This window comes from Octopus sinensis, linkage group LG1 (assembly GCF_006345805.1).
Source record: "Octopus sinensis linkage group LG1, ASM634580v1, whole genome shotgun sequence".
NCBI lineage: Eukaryota > Metazoa > Mollusca > Cephalopoda > Octopoda > Octopodidae > Octopus > Octopus sinensis.
Genome location: NC_042997.1, coordinates 206,161,250 through 206,188,049, shown reverse-complemented (window position 1 = coordinate 206,188,049; position 26,800 = coordinate 206,161,250). Strand labels below are relative to the sequence as shown.

At 26.8% G+C, this 26,800-nt stretch overlaps 2 protein-coding genes across 3 annotated transcripts in view; both read right to left on the bottom strand.

The window, feature by feature from the left end:
- Positions 1–26,800, bottom strand: part of LOC115211065 (protein mono-ADP-ribosyltransferase PARP14-like) — a 554,188-nt gene that overhangs the window by 337,968 nt on the left and 189,420 nt on the right. The window lies entirely within an intron of this gene.
- Positions 17,873–26,800, bottom strand: part of LOC115209604 (protein mono-ADP-ribosyltransferase PARP14-like) — a 132,281-nt gene continuing 123,353 nt past the window's right edge. For both annotated transcript variants that reach the window (XM_029778047.2, XM_036508696.1), the window contains 3 exons: positions 25,693–25,826; positions 25,127–25,304; positions 17,873–18,243 (listed from right to left, as the gene is read on the bottom strand). In XM_029778047.2, coding sequence (XP_029633907.1) covers positions 17,978–18,243; positions 25,127–25,304; positions 25,693–25,826 — 578 coding nt within the window. In that variant the 3' untranslated portion in view covers positions 17,873–17,977. The remainder of the gene's footprint in view (positions 18,244–25,126; positions 25,305–25,692; positions 25,827–26,800) is intronic.

Sequence of the window (26,800 nt, the reverse complement as noted above, 5' to 3'; positions counted from 1 at the left end):
TTCATTCTATCATAATTCTTTATTTTAAGTATTCTTTCTATCATAATTCTTTATTTTAAGTATTCATTCTATCATAATTCTTTACTTTAAGTATTCTTTCTATCATAATTCATTATTTTAAGTATTCTTTCTATCATAATTCTTTACTTTAAGTATTCTTTCTATCATAATTCTTTATTTTAAGTATTCTTTCTATCATAATTCTTTATTTTAAGTATTCTTTCTATCATAATTCTTTATTTTAAGTATTCTTTCTATCATAATTCTTTATTTTAAGTATTCTTTCTATCATAATTCTTTACTTTAAGTATTCTTTCTATCATAATTCTTTACTTTAAGTATTCTTTCTATCATAATTCTTTATTTTAAGTATTCTTTCTATCATAATTCTTTATTTTAAGTATTCATTCTATCATAATTCTTTAATTTAAGTATTCATTACATCATAAATCTTTATTTTAAGTATTCATTCTATCATAATTCTTGGTTTTAAGTATACTTTCTATCATAATTCTTTATTTTAAGTATACTTTCTATCATAATTCTTTATTTTAAGTATTCTTTCTATCATAATTCTTTATTGTAAGTATTCATTCTATCATCATTCTTTATTTTAAGTATTCTTTCTATCATAATTCTCTATTTTAAGTATTCATTCTATCATAATTCTTTATTTTAAGTATTCATTCTATCATAATTCTTTACTTTAAGTATTCTTTCTATCATAAATCTTTATTTTAAGTATTCTTTCTATCATAATTCTTTATTTTAAGTATTCATTCTATCATAATTCTTTATTTTAAGTATTCATTCTATCATAATTCTTTATTTTAAGTATACTTTCTATCATAATTCTTTACTTTAAGTATTCTTTCTATCATAAATCTTTACTTTAAGTATTCATTCTATCATAATTCTTTACTTTAAGTATTCTTTCTATCATAAATCTTTATTTTAAGTATTCATTCTATCATAATTCTTTACTTTAAATATTCTTTCTATCATAATTCTTTACTTTAAGTATTCTTTCTATCATAATTCTTTATTTTAAGTATTCATTCTATCATAATTCTTTACTTTAAGTATTCTTTCTATCATAATTCATTATTTTAAGTATTCTTTCTATCATAATTCTTTATTTTAAGTATTCTTTGTATCATAATTCTTTATTTTAAGTATTCTTTCTATCATTATTCTTTATTTTAACTATTCATTCTATCATAATTCTTTACTTTAAATATTCTTTCTATCATAATTCTTTACTTTAAGTATTCTTTCTATCATAATTCTTTACTTTAAGTATTCATTATATCATAAATCTTTATTTTAAGTATTCATTCTATCATAATTCTTTACTTTAAGTATTCATTCTATCATAATTCTTTATTTTAAGTATTCATTCTATCATAATTCTTTATTTTAAGTATTCATTCTATCATAATTCTTTACTTTAAGTATTCATTCTATCATTAGTCTTTACTTTAAGTATTCTTTCTATCATTATTCTTTATTTTAAGTATTCATTCTATCATAATTCTTTACTTTAAATATTCTTTCTATCATAATTCTTTACTTTAAGTATTCTTTCTATCATAATTCTTTACTTAAGTATTCATTATATCATAAATCTTTATTTTAAGTATTCATTCTATCATAATTCTTTACTTTAAGTATTCATTCTATCATAATTCTTTATTTTAAGTATTCTTTCTATCATAATTCTTTATTTTAAGTATTCATTCTATCATAATTCTTTACCTTAAGTATTCATTCTATCATAAGTCTTTACTTTAAGTATTCTTTCTATCATAATTCTTTATTTTAAGTATTCATTCTATCATAATTCTTTACTTTAAGTATTCTTTCTATCATAATTCTTTATTTTAAGTATTCATTCTATCATAATTCTTTATTTTAAGTATACTTTCTATCATAATTCTTTATTTTAAGTATACTTTCTATCATAATTCTTTATTTTAAGTATTCTTTCTATCATAATTCTTTATTTTAAGTATTCATTCTATCATATTTCTTTACTTTAAGTATTCATTATATCATAAATCTTTATTTTAAGTATTCATTCTATCATAATTCTTTATTTTAAGTATACTTTCTATCATAATTCTTTAATTTAAGTATTCTTTCTATCATAATTCTTTATTTTAAGTATTCATTCTATCATAATTCTTTACTTTAAGTATTCATTATGTCATAAATCTTTATTTTAAGTATTCATTCTATCATAATTCTTTATTTTAAGTATACTTTCTATCATAATTCTTTATTTTAAGTATACTTTCTATCATAATTCTTTATTTTAAGTATTCTTTCTATCATAATTCTTTATTTTAAGTATTCATTCTATCATCATTCTTTATTTTAAGTATTCTTTCTATCATAATTCTTTATTTTAAGTATTCATTCTATCATAATTCTTTATTTTAAGTATTCATTCTATCATAATTCTTTATTTTAAGTATACTTTCTATCATAATTCTTTACTTTAAGTATTCTTTCTATCATAATTCTTTACTTTAAGTATTCATTCTATCATAATTCTTTACTTTAAGTATTCTTTCTATCATTATTCTTTATTTTAAGTATTCATTCTATCATAATTGTTTACTTTAAATATTCTTTCTATCATAATTCTTTACTTTAAGTATTCTTTCTAAAATAATTCATTATTTTAAGTATTCTTTCTATCATAATTCTTTATTTTAAGTATTCTTTCTATCATAATTCTTTATTTTAAGTATTCTTTCTATCATAATTCTTTATTTTAAGTATTCTTTCTATCATAATTCTTTATTTTAAGTATTCTTTCTATGATATTTCTTTATTTTAAGTATTCTCTCTATCATGATTCTTTATTTTAAGTATTCTTTCTATCAAAATTCTTTATTTTAAGTATTATTTCTATCATAATTCTTTACTTTAAGTATTCTTTCTATCATAATTCTTTACTTTAAGTATTCTTTCTATCATAATTCTTTACTTTAAGTATTCTTTCTATCATAATTCTTTATTTTAAGTATTCATTCTATCATAATTCTTTATTTTCAGTATTCATTCTATCATAATTCTTTATTTTAAGTATACTTTCTATCATAATTCTTTATTTTAAGTATACTTTCTATCATAATTCTTTATTTTAAGTATTCTTTCTATCATAATTCTTTATTTTAATTATTCATTCTATCATCATTCTTTATTTTAAGTATTCTTTCTATCATAATTCTTTATTTTAAGTATTCATTCTATCATAATTCTTTATTTTAAGTATACTTTCTATCATAATTCTTTATTTTAAGTATACTTTCTATCATAATTCTTTATTTTAAGTATTCTTTCTATCATAATTCTTTATTTTAAGTATTCATTCTATCATAATTCTTTACTTTAAGTATTCATTATATCATATCTTTATTTTAAGTATTCATTCTATCATCATTCTTTATTTTAAGTATTCTTTCTATCATAATTCTTCATTTTAAGTATACTTTCTATCATAATTCTTTATTTTAAGTATTCTTTCTATCATAATTCTCTATTTTAAGTATTCATTCTATCATAATTCTTTATTTTAAGTATACTTTCTATCATAATTCTTTAATTTAAGTATTCTTTCTATCATAATTCTTTATTTTAAGTATTCATTCTATCATAATTCTTTACTTTAAGTATTCATTCTATCATAAATCTTTATTTTAAGTATTCATTCTATCATAATTCTTTATTTTAAGTATACTTTCTATCATAATTCTTTATTTTAAGTATACTTTCTATCATAATTCTTTATTTTAAGTATTCTTTCTATCATAATTCTTTATTTAAGTATTCATTCTATCATCATTCTTTATTTTAAGTATTCTTTCTATCATAATTCTTTATTTTAAGTATTCATTCTATCATAATTCTTTATTTTAAGTATTCATTCTATCATAATTCTTTACTTTAAGTATTCTTTCTATCATAATTCTTTACTTTAAGTATTCATTCTATCATAATTCTTTATTTTAAGTATTCATTCTATCATAATTCTTTATTTTAAGTATTCATTCTATCATAATTCTTTATTTTAAGTATACTTTCTATCATATTCTTTATTTTAAGTATACTTTCTATCATAATTCTTTATTTTAAGTATTCTTTCTATCATAATTCTTTATTTTAAGTATTCATTCTATCATCATTCTTTATTTTAAGTATTCTTTCTATCATAATTCTTTATTTTAAGTATTCATTCTATCATAATCTTTATTTTAAGTATACTTTCTATCATAATTCTTTATTTTAAGTATACTTTCTATCATAATTCTTTATTTTAAGTATTCTTTCTATCATAATTCTTTATTTTAAGTATTCATTCTATCATAATTCTTTAATTTAAGTATTCATTATATCATAAATCTTTATTTTAAGTATTCATTCTATCATAATTCTTTATTTTAAGTATTCTTTCTATCATAATTCTTCATTTTAAGTATACTTTCTATCATAATTCTTTATTTTAAGTATTCTTTCTATCATAATTCTCTATTTTAAGTATTCATTCTATCATCATTCTTTATTTTAAGTATTCTTTCTATCATAATTCTTATTTTAAGTATTCATTCTATCATAATTCTTTATTTTAAGTATTCATTCTATCATAATTCTTTAGTTTAAGTATTCTTTCTATCATTATTCTTTATTCTAAGTATTCATTCTATCATAATTCTTTACTTTAAATATTCTTTCTATCATAATTCTTTACTTTAAGTATTCTTTCTATCATAATTCTTCACTTTAAGTATTCATTATATCATAAATCTTTATTTTAAGTATTCATTGTATCATAATTCTTTACTTTAAGTATTCATTCTATCATAATTCTTTATTTAAGTATTCTTTCTATCATAATTCTTTACTTTAAATATTCTTTCTATCATAATTCTTTATTTTAAGTATTCATTCTATCATAATTCTTTACTTTAAGTATTCATTCTATCATAAGTCTTTACTTTAAGTATTCTTTCTATCATAATTCTTTATTTTAAGTATTCATTCTATCATAATTCTTTACTTTAAGTATTCTTTCTATCATAATTCTTTACTTTAAGTATTCATTATATCATAAATCTTTATTTTAAGTATTCATTCTATCATAATTCTTTATTTTAAGTATTATTTCTATCATAATTCTTTACTTTAAGTATTCTTTCTATCATAATTCTTTACTTTAAGTATTCTTTCTATCATAATTCTTTACTTTAAGTATTCTTTCTATCATAATTCTTTATTTTAAGTATTCATTCTATCATAATTCTTTATTTTCAGTATTCATTCTATCATAATTCTTTATTTTAAGTATTCTTTCTATCATAATTCTTTATTTTAAGTATTCTTTCTATCATAATTCTTTATTTTAAGTATTCTTTCTATCATAATTCTTTATTTTAAGTATTCATTCTATCATAATTCTTTATTTTAAGTATTCTTTCTATCATAATTCTTTATTTTAAGTATTCATTCTATCATAATTCTTTATTTTAAGTATACTTTCTATCATAATTCTTTATTTTAAGTATACTTTCTATCATAATTCTTTATTTTAAGTATTCTTTCTATCATAATTCTTTATTTTAAGTATTCATTCTATCATAATTCTTTACTTTAAGTATTCATTATATCATAAATCTTTATTTTAAGTATTCATTCTATCATCATTCTTTATTTTAAGTATTCTTTCTATCATAATTCTTTATTTTAAGTATCTTTCTATCATAATTCTTTATTTTAAGTATTCTTTCTATCATAATTCTTTATTTTAAGTATTCATTCTATCATAATTCTTTATTTTAAGTATTCTTTCTATCATAATTCTTTATTTTAAGTATTCATTCTATCATAATTCTTTATTTTAAGTATTCATTCTATCATAATTCTTTACTTTAAGTATTCTTTCTATCATAATTCTTTACTTTAAGTATTCTTTCTATCATAATTCTTTACTTTAAGTATTCATTCTATCATAATTCTTTACTTTAAGTATTCTTTCTATCATAATTCTTTATTTTAAGTATTCATTCTATCATAATTCTTTACTTTAAATATTCTTTCTATCATAATTCTTTATTTAAGTATTCTTTCTATCATAATTCTTTATTTTAAGTATTCTTCTATCATAAATCTTTATTTTAAGTATTCATTCTATCATAATTCTTTACTTTAAGTATTCTTTCTATCATAATTCTTTATTTTAAGTATTCTTTCTATCATAATTCTTTACTTTAATATTCTTTCTATCATAATTCTTTATTTAAGTATTCATTCTATCATAATTCTTTACTTTAAGTATTCATTCTATCATAATTCTTTACTTTAAGTATTCTTTCTATCATAATTCTTTATTTTAAGTATTCATTCTATCATAATTCTTTACTTTAAGTATTCTTTCTATCATAATTCTTTACTTTAAGTATTCATTCTATCATAATTCTTTATTTTAAGTATTCATTCTATCATAATTCTTTATTTTAAGTATTCATTCTATCATAATTCTTTATTTTAAGTATTCTTTCTATCATAATTCTTTATTTTAAGTATTCATTCTATCATAATTCTTTACTTTAAGTATACTTTCTATCATAATTCTTTACTTTAAGTATTCATTCTATCATAATTCTTTATTTTAAGTATTCATTCTATCATAATTCTTTATTTTAAGTATTCATTCTATCATAATTCTTTACTTTAAGTATTCATTCTATCATAATTCTTTACTTTAAGTATTCTTTCTATCATAATTCTTTACTTTAAGTATTCTTTCTATCATAATTCTTTATTTTAAGTATTCATTCTATCATAATTCTTTACTTTAAGTATTCATTCTATCATAATTCTTTACTTTAAGTATTCTTTCTATCATAATTCTTTACTTTAAGTATTCATTCTATCATAATTCTTTATTTTAAGTATTCATTCTATCATAATTCTTTATTTTAAGTATTCATTCTATCATAATTCTTTATTTTAAGTATTCTTTCTATCATAATTCTTTACTTTAAGTATTCTTTCTATCATAATTCTTTACTTTAAGTATTCTTTCTATCATAATTCTTTATTTTAAGTATTCATTCTATCATAATTCTTTTTTAAGTATTCATTCTATCATAATTCTTTATTTTAAGTATTCTTTCTATCATAATTCTTTACTTTAAGTATTCTTTCTATCATAATTCTTTATTTTAAGTATTCTTTCTATCATAATTCTTTATTTTAAGTATTCATTCTATCATAATTCTTTATTTTAAGTATTCTTTCTATCATAATTCTTTACTTTAAGTATTCATTATCATAATTCTTTATTTTAAGTATTCATTCTATCATAATTCTTTATTTTAAGTATTCATTCTATCATAATTCTTTATTTTAAGTATTATTTCTATCATAATTCTTTACTTTAAGTATTCTTTCTATCAGAACTCTTTACTTTAAGTATTCATTATATCATAATTCTTTATTTTAAGTATTCTTTCTATCATAATTCTTTATTTTAAGTATTCATTCTATCATAATTCTTTATTTTAAGTATTCTTTCTATCATAATTCTTTATTTTAAGTATTCTTTCTATCATATTCTTTATTTTAAGTATTCTTTCTATCATAATTCTTTATTTTAAGTATTCATTCTATCATAATTCTTTACTTTAAGTATTCATTCTATCATAATTCTTTATTTTAAGTATTCATTCTATCATAATTCTTTATTTTAAGTATTCTTTCTATCATAATTCTTTATTTTAAGTATTCTTTCTATCATAATTCTTTATTTTAAGTATTCTTTCTATCATAATCTCTTTATTTTAAGTATTCATTCTATCATAATTCTTTATTTTAAGTATTCTTTCTATCATAATTCTTTAATTTAAGTATTCTTTCTATCATAATTCTTTATTTTAAGTATTCTTTCTATCATAATTCTTTACTATAAGTATTCATTATATCATAAATCTTTATTTTAAGTATTCATTCTATCATAATTCTTTATTTTAAGTATACTTTCTATCATAATTCTTTATTTTAAGTATACTTTCTATCATAATTCTTTATTTTAAGTATTCTTTCTATCATAATTCTTTATTTTAAGTATTCATTCTATCATCATTCTTTATTTTAAGTATTCTTTCTATCATAATTCTTTATTTTAAGTATTCATTCTATCATAATTCTTTATTTTAAGTATTCATTCTATCATAATTCTTTACTTTAAGTATTCTTTCTATCATAATTCTTTACTTTAAGTATTCATTCTATCATAATTCTTTATTTTAAGTATTCATTCTATCATAATTCTTTATTTTCAGTATTCATTCTATCATAATTCTTTATTTTAAGTATTCTTTCTATCATAATTCTTTATTTTAAGTATTCTTTCTATCATAATTCTTTATTTTAAGTATTCTTTCTATCATAATTCTTTATTTTAAGTATTCATTCTATCATAATTCTTTATTTTAAGTATTCTTTCTATCATAATTCTTTATTTTAAGTATTCATTCTATCATAATTCTTTATTTTAAGTATTCTTTCTATCATAATTCTTTATTTTAAGTATTCTTTCTATCATAATTCTTTATTTTAAGTATTCTTTCTATCATAATTCTTTATTTTAAGTATTCATTCTATCATAATTCTTTACTTTAAGTATTCATTCTATCATAAATCTTTATTTTAAGTATTCATTCTATCATAATTCTTTATTTTAAGTATTCTTTCTATCATAATTCTTCATTTTAAGTATACTTTCTATCATAATTCTTTATTTTAAGTATTCTTTCTATCATAATTCTCTATTTTAAGTATTCATTCTATCATCATTCTTTATTTTAAGTATTCTTTCTATTATAATTCTTTATTTTAAGTATTCATTCTATCATAATTCTTTATTTTAAGTATTCATTCTATCATAATTCTTTATTTAAGTATTCTTTCTATCATAATTCTTTATTTAAGTATTCATTCTATCATAATTCTTTACTTTAATATTCTTTCTATCATAATTCTTTACTTTAAGTATTCTTTCTATCATAATTCTTTATTTTAAGTATTCATTATATCATAAATCTTTATTTTAAGTATTCATTCTATCATAATTCTTTACTTTAAGTATTCATTCTATCATAATTCTTTATTTTAAGTATTCTTTCTATCATAATTCTTTACTTTAAATATTCTTTCTATCATAATTCTTTATTTTAAGTATTCTTTCTATCATAATTCTTTACTTTAAGTATTCTTTCTATCATAATTCTTTACTTTAAGTATTCTTTCTATCATAATTCTTTATTTTAAGTATTCATTCTATCATAATTCTTTATTTTAAGTATTCATTCTATCATAATTCTTTATTTTAAGTATACTTTCTATCATAATTCTTTATTTTAAGTATACTTTCTATCATAATTCTTTATTTTAAGTATTCTTTCTATCATAATTCTTTATTTTAAGTATTCATTCTATCATCATTCTTTATTTTAAGTATTCTTTCTATCATAATTCTTTATTTTAAGTATTCATTCTATCATAATTCTTTATTTTAAGTATACTTTCTATCATAATTCTTTATTTTAAGTATACTTTCTATCATAATTCTTTATTTTAAGTATTCTTTCTATCATAATTCTTTACTTTAAGTATTCATTATATCATAAATCTTTATTTTAAGTATTCATTCTATCATCATTCTTTATTTTAAGTATTCTTTCTATCATAATTCTTCATTTTAAGTATACTTTCTATCATAATTCTTTATTTTAAGTATTCTTTCTATCATAATTCTCTATTTTAAGTATTCATTCTATCATCATTCTTTATTTTAAGTATTCTTTCTATTATAATTCTGTATTTTAAGTATTCATTCTATCATAATTCTTTATTTTAAGTATTCATTCTATCATAATTCTTTAGTTTAAGTATACTTTCTATCATAATTCTTTACTTTAAGTATTCTTTCTATCATAAATCTTTACTTTAAGTATTCATTCTATCATAATTCTTCACTTTAAGTATTCTTTCTATCATTATTCTTTATTCTAAGTATTCATTCTATCATAATTCTTTACTTTAAATATTCTTTCTATCATAATTCTTTACTTTAAGTATTCTTTCTATCATAATTCTTCACTTTAAGTATTCATTATATCATAAATCTTTATTTTAAGTATTCATTCTATCATAATTCTTTACTTTAAGTATTCATTCTATCATAATTCTTTATTTTAAGTATTCTTTCTATCATAATTCTTTACTTTAAATATTCTTTCTATCATAATTCTTTATTTTAAGTATTCATTCTATCATAATTCTTTACTTTAAGTATTCATTCTATCATAAGTCTTTACTTTAAGTATTCTTTCTATCATAATTCTTTATTTTAAGTATTCATTCTATCATAATTCTTTACTTTAAGTATTCTTTCTATCATAATTCTTTACTTTAAGTATTCATTATATCATAAATCTTTATTTTAAGTATTCATTCTATCATAATTCTTTACTTTAAGTATTCATTCTATCATAATTCTTTATTTTAAGTATTCTTTCTATCATAATTCTTTATTTTAAGTATTCATTATATCATAATTCTTTACTTTAAGTATACTTTCTATCATAATTCTTTACTTTAAGTATTCATTATATCATAATTCTTTATTTTAAGTATTCATTCTATCATAATTCTTTATTTTAAGTATTCATTCTATCATAATTCTTTACTTTAAGTATTCATTATATCATAATTCTTTACTTTAAGTATTCTTTCTATCATAATTCTTTACTTTAAGTATTCTTTCTATCATAATTCTTTATTTTAAGTATTCATTCTATCATAATTCTTTACTTTAAGTATTCATTCTATCATAATTCTTTACTTTAAGTATTCTTTCTATCATAATTCTTTACTTTAAGTTTTCATTACATCATAATTCTTTATTTTAAGTATTCATTCTATCATAATTCTTTATTTTAAGTATTCATTCTATCATAATTCTTTATTTTAAGTATTCTTTCTATCATAATTCTTTACTTTAAGTATTCTTTCTATCAGAACTCTTTACTTTAAGTATTCTTTCTATCATAATTCTTTATTTTAAGTATTCATTATATCATAATTCTTTGCTTTAAGTATTCATTCTATCATAATTCTTTATTTTAAGTATTCCTTCTATCATAATTCTTTACTTTAAGTATTCTTTCTATCATAATTCGTTATTTTAAGGATTCAATCTATCATAATTCTTTATTTTAAGTATTCATTCTATCATAATTCTTTACTTTAAGTATTCTTTCTATCATAATTCTTTACTTTAAGTATTCATTACATCATAATTCTTTATTTTAAGTATTCATTCTATCATAATTCTTTATTTTAAGTATTCATTCTATCATAATTCTTTATTTTAAGTATTCTTTCTATCATAATTCTTTACTTTAAGTATTCTTTCTATCAGAACTCTTTACTTTAAGTATTCATTATATCATAATTCTTTATTTTAAGTATTCATTATATCATAATTCTTTGCTTTAAGTATTCATTCTATCATAATTCTTTATTTTAAGTATTCTTTCTATCATAATTCATTATTTTAAGTATTCATTCTATCATAATTCTTTACTTTAAGTATTCTTTCTATCATAATTCTTTACTTTAAGTATTCATTATATCATAAATCTTTACTTTAAGTATTCATTCTATCATAATTCTTTACTTTAAGTATTCATTCTATCATAATTCTTTATTTTAAGTATTCTTCCTATCATAATTCTTTATTTTAAGTATTCATTATATCATAATTCTTTACTTTAAGTATTCATTCTATCATAATTCTTTACTTTAAGTATACTTTCTATCATAATTCTTTATAATATTTCTAACTTTTCAGTATTCTTTTCTAAAACATATCTTTATTTTCCTTTTTTTTCAAAAATAATTCTTTCGCTTCATTATTCTTTCCTATAATAATTGTATCATTAAAATTAATCTTTTCAATAATAATTCTTTCATTTCATTATTCTTTTGTATAATAATTCTTTCTTTTCATTATTCTTTTCTCTTTCTTTTCATTATTCTTTTCTATAATAATTCTTTATTTTTATTATTCCTTTCTATATTTCTTACGTTTCAGTATTCTTTCTTAAAACAATTCTTTATTTTCAGCATTCTTCACTATAATAATTCTTTCTTTTCATTATTATTTTCTATAACAATTTATTTTTCATTATTCTTTTCTATAATAATTCTTTCTTTTCATTACTCTTTTCTATAATAATTCTTGCTTTTCATTATTCTTTTTTATATTTCTTACTTTTCATTATTCTTTTCTATAATAATTCTTTCTTTTCATCAGTCTTTTCTATAATAATCTATCTTTTCATTACTCTTTCCTATAATAATTGTATATTTTCATTATTATTTTCTATAATTCTTTCATTTCATTATTCTTTTCTATAATATTTCTTTTTTTCATTATTCTTTTCTCTTATAATTCTGTCTTTCCATTAATCTTTTCTATAATAAATCTTTCTTTTCCTTAATATTTCTTTCTTATCATTATTCTTTTCTATAATTATTCTATCTTTTCATTATTCTTTTCTGTAATATTTCTTTTTTTCTGTAATAATTCTTTCTTTTCATTATTCTTTTCTATAATAATTCTTTCTTTTCATTATTCTTTTCTATAATTCTTTCTTTTCATTATTCTTTTATATAATAGTTCTATCTTTTCATTAATATTTCTTTCTTTTCAGTATTCTTTTCTGTAATATTTCTTTCTTTCATTATTCTTTCTTTTCAGCATTCTTTTCTATAATCATTCTTTCTTTTCATTATTCTTTTCTATAATAATTGTATCTTTTCATTATTCTTTTCTAAAATTATTCTTTGTTTCCATTATTCTTTTCTATAATAATTCTATCTTTTCATTTTTCTTTTCTATAATGATTCTTTCTTTTCAGTATCTTTTCTAAAATAATTCTTTCTTTTCATTATTCTTTTTTATAATAATTCTTTCTGTTCAGTATTCTTTTCTATAATAATTCTATCTTTTGATTATTCCTTTCTATAATATTTCTATCTTTTCAGTATTCTTTTCTAAAACAATTCTTTATTTTCTGTAATCTTTTCTATAATAATTCTTTCTTTTCATTATTCTTTTCTAAAATAATCCTTTCTTTTCATTATTCTTTTCTATAATAATTCTTTCTTTTCATTATTCTTTTTTATAATAATTCTTTCTCTTCATTTTTGTAATATTTCTTTCTTTTCTATAATAATTCTATATTTTCATTATTCTATTCTGTAATAATTCTTTCTTTTCATTATTCATTTCTGTAATATTTCTTTCTTTTCATTATTCTTTTCTATAATAATTCTTTGTTTTCATCATACTTTTCTGTAATAATTCTTTCTTTTCATTATTCTTTTCGAAAATAGTTGTTTCTTTTCATTATACTTTTCTACAATATTTCTTTCTTTTCATTATTCCTTTCTATAATATTTCTTACTTTTCAGTTTTCTTTTCTAAAACAATTCTTTCTTTTCATAATTCTTTTCTATAATATTTCTTTCTTTTCATTATTCTTTTCTTAAGCAATTCTTTATTTACAGTATATTTTTCTATAATAATTCTTTCTCTTCAATATTCTTTTCTATAATAATTCTTTCTTTTCATTATTCTTTTCTGAAATAAATCCTTCTTTTCCGTATTCTTTTGTAAACTTCTTTCTTTTTAGTGCTATTTTCTAGAATAATCCCTTTTCTAGTTCTTTTTTTTTAAATATTTCTTCTGTTTTTGCTATTCTTTTTTCTACTTATTCTTTCTTTTCAGCATTTTCTTCTTATTTAATTCTTTCTTTGAAGTTCTGTTTTTGAAATTAGTAATTTCTTTTTATCTTTTAAATAATTATTTCTTTGTAGAATTATTTTGTAAAATATTTCTTTTAGTTTTCAGTATTCTCTTTTAAAATGAATATCTCTTGTGTTTGGTTGTGCTCTTCCTTTCTTTGCGTATCACGATTTCTGGTAACCTCACTCCTTTTCCCGGAAATTCTGTTTTATTGTACTTGTATTCTCCCCTCTTACATTAGTTATTTTGCTGTGCCCTTCTTTCTCATTTTCTTTCTGGACTCACTGAAGCAAATAACCACCCACTTAATTAAGTTGACATTCGCATATTTTGTACTTATATAATTTTTCACTTATATTTCTATCTGCATCACCAATACATACCCATTCCATTGGATGTTACCATTATTTTTCTTGCTCAACTTCCTTGCACATCTCAATGTCTTCCATGCCCATTCCATAGTGCGATATGACACTCTCTTTCTATTAGCTTCTCACCTACTGTAGACATGTCCTTGTTAATTTCTGTTGCTGTTCCAAGGTGATAGGGTGCTCTGTTTCCTTTTCTTCTTTGCGTTCCGCAGGCATTTCCTCATTCATTTCCAACCCCATTCCCTAGGGTGATAGGGTGCTCCTTTTTTTTCTCAATCACATTCATCGTGCATCTCCTCATTCGCTTCTGGGGACGTATTTCTGCAAAATGTTATCTAAAAATTGATGCAAAGGAAGGAGGCTAATGCAGTTTCACACCTCACCTTCAAAAATGCACTTTTAAAAATATTTTCTATGGATTCCTCGTTATGGTAAAGGTGCACTTGTAAAGATTTACCAAAATGATAAATGAAACAGCAAAAAATTTTCCCTGTGAAATGGGGCGTGGGATCATCTGTGAATTTTTTTTTGTGGGGGGTGAAATATTTGAGGATGACAACCCTCCCCACTCCTTATTTTCCAGACAAAAAATGTGTTTTGTGACATATTGTCTTGAGGTGATGTCAAAACCTTGCCCAAATACTATTCAGAGAGTCATTACGAACTTAATTCCACTGAAAGGGTCAAACGATCAAACAATATTGAAGGCTCAGAACTCTTTGATGGTGACAGCATTGAGAAAAAAGCTGCTGAAAGTGAGTCAGAAGATGAAAGCAAGCCATCTGGGAATCTTTTGGAGGTGACTGAACCATCCGGAGAAATCCCCATGGAGGTTTCGCAGGAGCCAAAGCATCGTCGGCCAAACATGATAACATAAAGCTCTGTCTCTTGTAGAAATCAGCAGTGATGATTAGGTTAATAAAGATGTGCTGTTCCTTGAAAAAATACGCAAGATGTTGGATGACAACAAGACCTCTACACTATTCTTGCAACATCGAAGCAAACTCATGTCGACTTTCAGTGAAGCTCAGCAACCTATAAAGAAGCGGATACTGAAACTGAAAAACCAGCAGAAGGTCAGTGACGAAAAATCATAAGTCTGTCGTTTTATAACTATTTACAGAGTGCTTTATCATCATCATTCATTTAATGTCCATGTCCCATGCTAGCATGGTTGGGACGGTACCACAAGACTGTTTTAACAGGGCTTTCACAGCTAGATGCCCTTCCTAACACCAACCACTCAGCAGAGTGGACTTAGTGCTTTTTATGTGGCAAAAGTGCAGGCAAGGTTTTTACAGCTGGATACCTTTCTGAACAAGACTTTCAAGCTGTTTCTGATTTTACGCATAAATCTTTATATCATCGATGAAAAGGAGGTGATTTATCTGACTATTTCCTTTCCCCAAATCGTAAGCAATTTTAAGTTTTTGTAGTATTACAGTGGGTGGTGTCATGGCCAATACAAATAGATCTACTTACAATAATAATGACATTATCATTGGCCCAAATGTGAATATAATACAATCTAGTGCTACCTATTCATCTCTAGTAACCTAAAAATATAAATAAAACAGTTGTCAGCAACAATTTGGGTGAAAACGCTTGTCCTGCAACTATCATCCATGTGACACTTGAATTTGATGAGTATGCAGTTGCTGGACTTGACACAGACAGTTATAATAATAGAAATAGTGATAACAATACTATCTATAAACGTAATATAAATGATATCAATGATAATTTCTATGGCAGCAATACTGATATTATCAATAATAATAACAATAGTGTTCATGTAGGTGATACCAATGGTAATAATATTGACAACGAACATAATGATTTTAGCAATAAGTTATAATATAGTAATTATAATAATTATTACAGTTGTACTTTTAGTCGTAGCCTCGGTGATGATAGTGGAATTAATATACTTGGCACAAATAGTAAATCTAATGATTCCAGCTATAGATAACGCAATAATGATCTATTTACCTGGACCTCTAATAACTTTTTATCATCATCATTCACCGTCATTTAATGTCCATGTCCATGCTAGCATGGATGGGACAGTACCACAAGACTGTTTTGGCAGGATTTTTACATCAAATTTATGCAACTCTAGAAGTATTTTTCAGTGCCCTCTTAATAATAAGTGCCTGACTAAATGTAATATTCATAGTAACTTGTGCATGTTTGCCTCTATAGGATTGTTCTCATCCTCCTTCAAGCAGGGAGTATATAATCATAATCACAGTTTTAAAAGAAGATATAAAGCTAAATCAACACTTGCAACAAAAATCTGAGAATTAAACTTAAAGTCTGGAGTATTGTGAAACACATTAGGCCTTATCATCATTGATAGGTATGGGTATAACCTATGCTGAATGGAATTGTTGTACATCTTAAAGTGTTCAAGTGAAGTTCTTAAGAAATTGCATGAACTTTGAATTAAATGCTCACGTTCCATTTGAAAGAACTTTTCTCATATTTCGAACCTGTTATCCATTTCAATTCTGAGTACTGTATTCTATTTAAATTCTTATGCCATAAATCTTTATATTTGGTAATTAATTTCTTGTCTCTCATATATCTTATGTAACCTGTTATTACTAGAAATGAATAATCTAAATACTTAGGCCATCCCCTAGCTCATATGTGATAATTGATTATGATAGTTGAATGTAATGGTTTTGACTGCTATTCAATTATTGGTACTATTTAAAATAACTGCTTTTTTCCTCTCTAATCATTAGACATATATCACTTTATTGCAATTTACTCTTCTATTAAATCAGTTTATATTGAACAGTAAACACACTAAATATTGAGCATTTCTTTTTAAATATATGAATTTTTGTGGTGTTTATCTTTGCTCTTCTTTTTGTGTTTGTTTTGTTTTAGTAATAACTTTTTCAATGACTGCTCTATAATGTTTTCCTTATATTGTTCTCTGAATCAATCCTGGTTGCTATAACTTCCTTCTCTTTCTCATCTCCTTGAATCTCTTTGCTTATAAGTGTGCATATGTATACATAGACGTGTGTGTGTGTGTGTGTGTGTGTGTGTGTGTGTATACTAAAATGGAAGATAAATGGTTTATTCTGAAGCATTAGAAATTTCCACTCTGTGAATACCTATGAGAGTTAATGTATTCCTCCTCCTCCTCATCATCATCATCACCACCACCACCAATTCATGTCCGTTTTCTATGCTGGCATGGGTAAGGCGGTTTGACTGGGTCTGGTGAGCTGGAGAACTGTGCCAGGCTCCTTTACAAATTTGAATAGTGTTACTTTTACAAGTCCAAATAGATCTATTGTTACAAATTTGAATAGGTTTATTGTTACACATTTGGATAGCTTAACTTTTGCAAATTTCAATAGTTTTACTGTTACAAATCTTTATAATTTTACTATGATAAATCTGTATGTTTTAGTTGTTACAAATTTTACTGATATGCATATGAATAATTTAACTGTTAAAAATTTGAATAGTGTTAGTGTTTCAAAGCTGAAGGGTTTCACTGTTACAAATCTGAATTGTTTTATTGTTACAAATTTAAACCTTCTTTTTACTGTTATACATTTGAATAGTATTACTGTTAAAAGTTAAATAATTTTGTGGAAAATCTGAAAATGTTTACTGTTATAAATCCAAAGAGATGTTACAAATCTGAATAGTTTCAGAGTTACAAATTTACATAGTGTTAGTGTTGATTTCATTGAGCAAATTCAATCAAATATTTAGGATATGCCTGATTGTCATGGAAAATAACATAAATAGTGGGATTTTGAATATCATCAACAGCAGAATTGCAAGAATCCTGTAAAACTTTTAAACCATGACTTCCTTTCATCATTTTTCCCACAAGAACACTGCATAAGTATATTCTCTTTGTGTTGTTAGCGTCAGGAGCAGAATATTTATCTTGTGCAGAATATTGGATGTCTCTGGCAAAATAAACACCTTCACCAAATGCTGTGGCTAAAAATAAAGTAAAAAAGATAAATATATACATATATATGTTTATGTATGTATAAAGATAGATATGGCTCGTCAATGGGATTACTCTGAGTTGCTTGTCTATAAAGCACCCAGCTTTAAAACATTTCTTCAGACCCTAAAACCTGCTGGCTTATGGCTTTTCGTGGCCTCTCAAGAAAATGGAAGAGGAAAAGACTTTGTTACTCTATGTCAACAACATGTATAATGGCTGAAGGACGATGGAACTCTAATTAATAGCAATCAAAAGGAAACAATCCCTCGTTTTTGACATAAAGTAACAAAGATTTTTCCTCCCCCATTTTCTAGAGGGGTCACTCGCAAGAGAGGCCATAGGTCAACGGGTTTTAGGGTCAGATAAAATGCTGTAAAGCTAACCACTTTATGGATGTGAAACCCAGAGTAACCCCATAGACCAGCCATATCATCTTTATCCAAACACTCGACTGCTCTATGAACTAGAGTCTGCTTCTCTTTTGGATTTAGGATTTACTGAAGAAATGTATTATATATATATATATATATATATATATATATATATATATATATATGTGTGTGTGTGTGTGTGTGTATGTAATAGAAATATGTTACAAAAAGAAAATAGAAACTACACATGGTAATATAAGGGGAAAGTAAGAAAAATAAGAGAAAATGCACATTGGAAATCAAAAATAGGAGATAAAACAATGAACAAAATTCTAAGCTCATACAAAATTATCAAAAGCAAAATGCAAACGAAATCACTGAAAAAAATATAAACCAGCGCAAGACTATATTCATTAACAACAGAACCAAAAGTGAAAAAAATGTGGTTGACCTAAGTGTGGTACATGCCCCCACCTTTTGGAGGGTTCAGAATTCTACTTTAAACAAGGTGAAATGTTTAAGATCAAATCAAATTTCACCTGTGCCTCGGAAAATCTAATTTATGCCATTAGGATGTGGTACAATTATATTGGCCAAACAGAAATATCACTCCGTCGAAGAACCACTCTCTATAAAGGACAAATCTGCCACCCACAATACAGACAGTTACAGGTTAGTGAACACGTAGAAAGGTGTACTAGGAATCTTAATCCTAATTTCCTAATTTTCCCCTTCTATCAATGTTCATAGAACACCTCAAGACAACAAAGAATGAATAAAGAGGCAACTTTCATCAATAAATATCTTCCCCAACTAAATATGAACACATAACATAATACAGAACACTACTAAGCTTTCAATTAATACCAGTAACCCCCATGTATCCTTACAGCATTCACTGTACAGATCTACATCTAACCTAATTGCACCAAATCCAGAACTACTTACCTCCCTTACACATCTTTTTTTTCTCATGGACTAATAGACCTGACACCATTCATTATTCGGTGTGCATTCAAAGCAATGAATAATTCTATTCAAAGCAATGATTAGTAACTAACAAAACCGGTATGCTTTTGAATCTCTAACGATTCACAATGACTTTTATTACTTTTATTCCTACCTCAGTTCATCTAATTGTATATATCTTTCGTTAATTTGCATAAAAAGCCTTTACTTTTTTTATTTCCAATGTGCATTTTCGCTTATGTTTCGCACACAAACATATACATACACACACACGCACACACACTTAATGTTGGCACATTGAAAGGTAGGTCTGGTGAGATTGTTGAGAAGCTTAAACGGAGACATGTAGATTTGTGCTGCATCAAAGAAGTAAGGTGGAGAGGATGTTCTGCTACGTTCCTCACAGGCAAAGCACACAGGTACAAGATTTTTCTGGGCTGGAAACACTGACGGGGTCGGGGGCATGGGTATACTTGTGGAGAAAAGGGTTGATAAGGTAATCAGAGTCTGTAATAGAATACTTAAGATCAGATTAATGCTGCAACATGGGTTAGCAACCATTATCTTGACCTATGCCCCTCAGCCGGGGCTATCTGACGGACAGAAAGAGTGATTTTATGACACCCCTCGGTGATGAATGACAGGGACCTCCTCTTTGTGGCTGGTGATTTCAATGGACATGTTGGATAACATGTAGGGGGCTTCTATGGTGTACATGGAGGTTATGGTCTTGGTTCCTACAACGAAGAGGAAACCAGGCTGCTGGAGTTCTGTGATGCAAATGATCTTATGGTTTGCAATACTAACTTCAGGAAACCTCCCAGCCACCTAGTCACCTACCGATCTGGCAGACACACTAGTCAAACTGACTACATCCCTGCCAGGAAACGAGAAAGATGGCAACTTATAAATGCCAAAACCTTCCTAGGTGAAGAATGCACCCCACAACATAGATTAATAGTCAGCACCTTGAGGATCAGAGCTAAATGGATGCCTGGGAGTTGGGCCAGCATGGAAGAGAACGGTCTGGAAGGTTAAGGATCCAGCAAATGGACACAGATTTAGAGACGTATTATTCAAAGCTTTTGATGAAATAGAGGGGGATATAACATCACATGATGTGGAAGACAACTGGAAGTTTCTATGGGACAACTGGTTGAGGGCTACTGAGCAGATCTGTGGATGGTGCAAAGTCCCCTCTCAACCCAAAATAACATGGTGGTGGAACAATGTAGTTGACAGGGCCATTAGGGAAAAGAAACAAGCATGGAAGGACTGAAAGAATGCTGGTAATAGGGAATTGTATCAGATTGCCAGTTTGGAAGTTATGAAACAAGTTTACTTAGCCAGGGGCCAATGGTCTAAGTCGTGAGGACCAAAGACTTGAAGTGTTTTGTGTTGCAAGAGAGTGTATGAGAGAGAATTGTGATGTCATAGGAGATAAATGTGTCTGCATGGATGATGCATTTAATGAGGCTGCAAAGAGAGAGTCTTGGAGATGCCATTATGAAAAGATTGCTAAATGAAGAGAATGAATGGGAGAAAGAGAGGCTGCCAAATGTCAACCCAACAGAGGGACCAGCTATCTGAATTGAGAGTAACTTGGAAGATAAAGCATTTAAGGGTATGAAGACTGGGAAAGTTTCCAGCCCATCAGGAATCACCACAGAGATGCTTAAAACACCTAGTAGTGTTGGCTATAGTCAATCAGGTGATACATAAAGTAGTCGTACCCAATGACTGGTGTAGCAGCACTATAGTCAACTGCTACAAAGGTAAAGGTGATGCATTAGATACAAATAATTACAGAGGTATCAAGTTGTTGGATCAGGTAATGAAAGTCACAGAGAGGGTCATAGCCCAGTTTAGAGGAGATGCAGTTTGGGTTCATGCCAGGGAAAAGTACTACTGATGTTATATTTCTGGTAAGACAGCTGCAGGAGAAATACTTAGCCAAAGATAAACCTCTGTACTTGGCTTTCGTTGACATGGAAAAAGCCTTTGACAGGGTCCCCCAATCCCTTATCTGGTGGTCAATGAGGAAACTAGGGATAGATGAGTGGTTAGTGAGAACTGTGCAAGCCATGTACAGGGACACTGTCAGAAAGGTAAGGATTGGTAACAAGTACAGTTAAAAATTCTGGGTAGAGGTAGGGGTCTACCAAGGTTCAGCCCTCAGCCCACTCCTATTTATCATAGTTCTCCAGCAATAACAGAGGAATTCAAGACAGGATGCCCCTGGGAGCTCCTCTATGCTGATGACCTTGCTCTAATTGTTGAGTCACTATCAGAATTCGAGAAGTTTCAAGTGTGGAAACAAGTTATTAGAATCGAAGGACCTTAGAGTCAACCTAGCTAAAACCAAAGTCCTAATAGGAAGCAGACAAACCACAAATCCCTTCAGGTAGATGACTCTCCTCGATCTGTAGAAAAGGCATAGGTAGAAACTCTAAAATATGTACCCAGTGTAAGCTATGGACATATAAGAGGTGCAGCAATATCAAAGGAAGGCTAACTGGGAAGATAGTTTTTGTATGTGGCAGATGCTCAGGAGCAATAAATACTGGAAATATACAGAGAACAACTTCTGCCATATTCCAGGGAGAAAACCTAGAAGTAGTTGACAGCTTCCATCACCTAGGGGACCAAGTCAGGTGAATGCTCTGAGAGTGTAGCTGCTAGAGTAACGATAGTCTGGGCAAAGTTCAGAGAGCTCCTACCTCTGCTGGTGACAAAAGGCCTTTCCCTCAGAGTAAAAGGTAGACTGTATGACGCATGTGTATGAACAACCATGCTACATGGCAGTGAGATATGGGCCGTGATGGCTGAGGACATGCGTAATCTTGCAAGGAACGCAGCCAATATGCTCTACTGGATGTGTAACGTCAGTGTGCATACACGACAGAGTGTAAGCACCCCGAGAGAAAAGTTGGAGATAAGAAGCATCAGTTGTGGTGTGCAAGAGAGATGACTGCACTGGTGTGGTCATGTGTTGTGAATGGATGAGAACAGCTCTGTGAAAAAGTGTCACACCCTAGCAGTTGAGGGAACCTGTGGAAGAGGTAGACCCAGGAAGACCTGGAATGAGGTGGTTAAGCATGATCTTTGAATGTTGGGCTTCACGGAGGTGATGACAAGTGACCAGCACCATTGGAGATATGCTGTGCTTGAGAAGACCTGGCAAACCAAGTGAAACCATAACAGTGGCCTATGCTAGTACAGTATAATGGGTCCATCTAAGAGTACACTTCAATCATTGAGCAATAAGCTGCACTTGTGAAGACCTTGTTGTGAAGACCTCAATAAGTTTTCACAAATGCATGTCATGGTCAATGACAGTACCGCCTGACTGGCCCTCGTGCCAATGGCACATAAAAAGGACCCACTACACTCTCGCAGTGGTTGGCATTAGGAAGGGCATCCAGCTGTAGAAACTCTACCAGATCAGATTAGAGCCTGGTACAGCCTTCTGGCTTGCCAGCTCTCAGTCAAACCATTGAACCCATGCCAGCATGGAAAGTAGATGTTAAACAGTGATGATTATGGTGACGATAAATACACGATGAGCTTCTTTCAGTTTCTTTCTACCAAATCCACTCACAATTCTTTCGTCAGCCTGAGGCAATAGTAGAAGACACTTGCCCAGGGTGCCACACAGTAGGACTGAATTAGGAACCATGTGGTTGGTAAGCAATCTTCTAACCACACAGCCACTCCTGTGCCTAGTTAATAAATCCTATGGTATACACTTAAAACTGTTTCTAATTTCGAAAACTGTTTCTAATTTCGCTTTTGTTAAGCACAATCTAATCATTTAGTAATATTTGTAAGTGAATGTGATTTCAAAAATTTAAGTTGTTTGTACAATAAGTATTTATATTTTAATTTTCTTTAAACAGACAATATTTCAATGGTTTTTAAAAATCATTTTCAAGTGAATACCATTACAAAAATCCTTTTTGGCATAAATATTTCGTAAAAGACCTGTTCGTAACCTCAGTGTGAAATAATTTTTTTCCATAGTTTTTTTTCCAAGTGCATTCAACGTATCTCACTTCCAAATAATTGGCTGCTATTTCTAGCACGCCCCACTACCACGTAACTGCTCTTTGCGATAAAGGACCCGAAATACCTGTTATGTGGTAGCAGGGCGTGCAAGAAATAGCAGCTAAATCTTTCCTTACTCGTGGTTTCGAAGTTACATTCGTTGAAAGCATGCAAAATAATCTGGAAAAAGAAGAAAAACCCCACGAAACAAAAACTCTGTTGCTGGGAAACTAAGGCTTTTCCGGTGACCCAACGGGTTATGAGTAGTCTATATATAAAGCTGAAGTTGTCGGTGTATGGCAGGTTTGGTAGCCTTCATCTAACACTATCTCCTCCGAGACCCAGCAGCGCAAGTTGACCAAAATTGAGAGTATGACAGAAGGTTAGGTCTTCCTTCCATAGAAGAAAAAATTCAAATCGGACCATGTTAACATTATTTACATCAAAATGGTGCTTTTTTTTTCTATGAAAATCCCTATTTTTTACGATTTTTTTACTGCTGTGTCGCCATTTTTCCGTGTATTTCAACCAGAAAAATGTTCACTGAAAGAGAATAACAAGCTACATAATGCAAAAGTTTTACTTTTCAAAAATTCCAATTCTAAAGGGTCGAAACAAACCCGAGCAACGCCGGGCAATACTGCTAGTTACATTATAAAGTTAAGGTGGCAAGCTGGCAGAAATGTTAGCCCGCTTAACAGTATTTCGTCTGAGTTCAAATTCTGCTGAGGTCAACTTTGCTTTTCATTCTTTCGAGGTCAATGAATTAAGTACCAGTTGTGTACTGAGGTTGATTTAATCAACTGCCCCTCCTCCAAAATTTCGGACTTGTGTCTAGAGTAGAAAAGAATTATATTACAAAGTTATAATTATAATTACACAACAGGCAATAACAATGGTACCACTTCTGGTTTATCAGATTTCTATACAGTTATTAAATGTCCCTTAACCAATTTCTAGGCTGTAGCAGACATTGAATATTTCAATGAGAGTTAACAACACTGTATTGATTATCTCAGTATATCTATAATTGACAAACTCAGAATGGTGATTGCTAGGCCTGGTGTTCGCTTGTTGATATTTCTGTCCAGTCCTGCCGACCCACCACTACACCCAGTCCTTCTTCCCCAAAACATTACCCCTCTGGAATTCCACCCCTTCTCTTATCTTTCCTGCAATATTTTCATTTACAAAGTTTCAAGAGGAACATTAATGGATGGGGACAGACCCTTCCTCCCAATCCAAATAAAAGTGTTGGTTCCACAATAATAAAATACACCTGGTTTACTCTAGAGCAGAAGATGTTAGGAAGGGGACCTGGCAGTAGAAACGATGCCAAACATGGAATGTGTGAGCAACATGACATCCTCTCTGTGTGAGAAAGGATTCTAAACAGCAATCAATGTGGAGAGTGACTGTCCAGCTCAGGACAATAGGAAGGGTGGGTAGATGATGATGATGATGTTGATTAGAATATACTTACCATTTTTACCACAATAGCTACGGTTGAATCCTGATTTATTTATTCCATCAATAGATCCTCCAGCAGTACCATGCCAAAGGCTATCAACTTCATTTGAAATGTTTGGATTTTCTAGCTCATACTTTCTTTTCAATACTTGGTATCCGTGGTATAATGCTTTATTTTGAATTCTCTCAATCTGTAGAAAAGGAAAATACATTTATGAAAAAACAATCAGTTCACTTCTTTGACAAGGAAATAACGTTTATGGTGAAAAACCCCAACCCTATCTGCTTTTTTTTTTCTTTTTTATTTGATACCAATTTTGATTCAGCTGTAAATTTTGGTAAGGCATAATAGTTTAGCTGCAAAATGGTGTTGCATTTACAATTCAATGCAAGAAGTTAAAGCAGAGGTATTTTTGTTGAGCAAAGATTTCTTGTGAATATCCAAAAACACATAGAACCATCCCAAAATAGGTTCATACAATGAGATTTAAATCTTTCATACAAACAAAATGTCTCTTAACATTTTGTTTTAACAATAAACCATCAAATATTGTTTATAACAGAAATGAAAATACAAACTTTGGTTATATGATAGGAAGGCAAATATTGACTGAAAATGGCTTGGATGTCATCATATTCTTGTCCATTTGTGATTTGAACACTTTTAAGCAATTCGTTGTCTCCCATTGGTGACCATGTATTAGGGATCGCTTCTAGAGTTCAAACAGAAATCAAATATTTCAGAACAAAAATAAAATTATAAACCCTTTTTCTATTGAAAGTTTTAAAAAACAAAACAAAAACAAGAATATTTTGATTAATTTGGGGGTTTAGACAATAAATACTGAAATATTAAACAGGGCACTGTAGTTTTGTAGTAGTACTAGTAGTAGTAATAGTAGTAGTAGTAGTAGTAGTAGTAGTAGTAGTAGTAGTAGTAGTAATGGGGTGTTGGTGTGGTGGTGGTGGTAGTGGTTGTGGCAATGAATTCCAAACAAAGCAGGCATTAGAACACAATATAGTCCCTGGGCCTGTTGGATTGTATCAAACCATATGACATACAAGCATTGAAAGACAGATTTGAAAATATGATGATGATGAGTATGACATTATATATATATATATGTGTGTGTGTGTGTGTGTGTGTGTGTATATATATATATATATATATGTTAGAAGGTTCGGAGATGATGTACAGGTATTTTATGTTAGAAAAAATTAGATACTCAGAAATTCAGATGATTCTATATTTACAGATATTTATTTGTATATTACATGTTTTTATACATCATATATCATATATTAGCGCTTTCGTCCATTCTAGTGGAGTTGTCAAATTGAACTATATATATATATATATATATGTAGATGGGTGGGTTTGTCAGGCATCTAAAGTAACATTAACCAGGGAGAAGATGAGCTGCTTGTGGCATGGTTCTGCCACCATGCACACACCATGGTACATTTGTAATTAAAAGAAAAAAATGTCATGATTGCAAATGTTCCTGCAGAACAAAGCTGGGTTGAAGAGCCACCTGTATACATATGATTGTGTTATGTTCAATGAAGTGATGGTCCTCTTCTGAAAAGAAGTAACAATCATTATATTTCACACACACACACATACTCACAAACACACAAATTAGTGTATGTGGTGCAGTGTCTGACTTCAAACCGCACATATAGC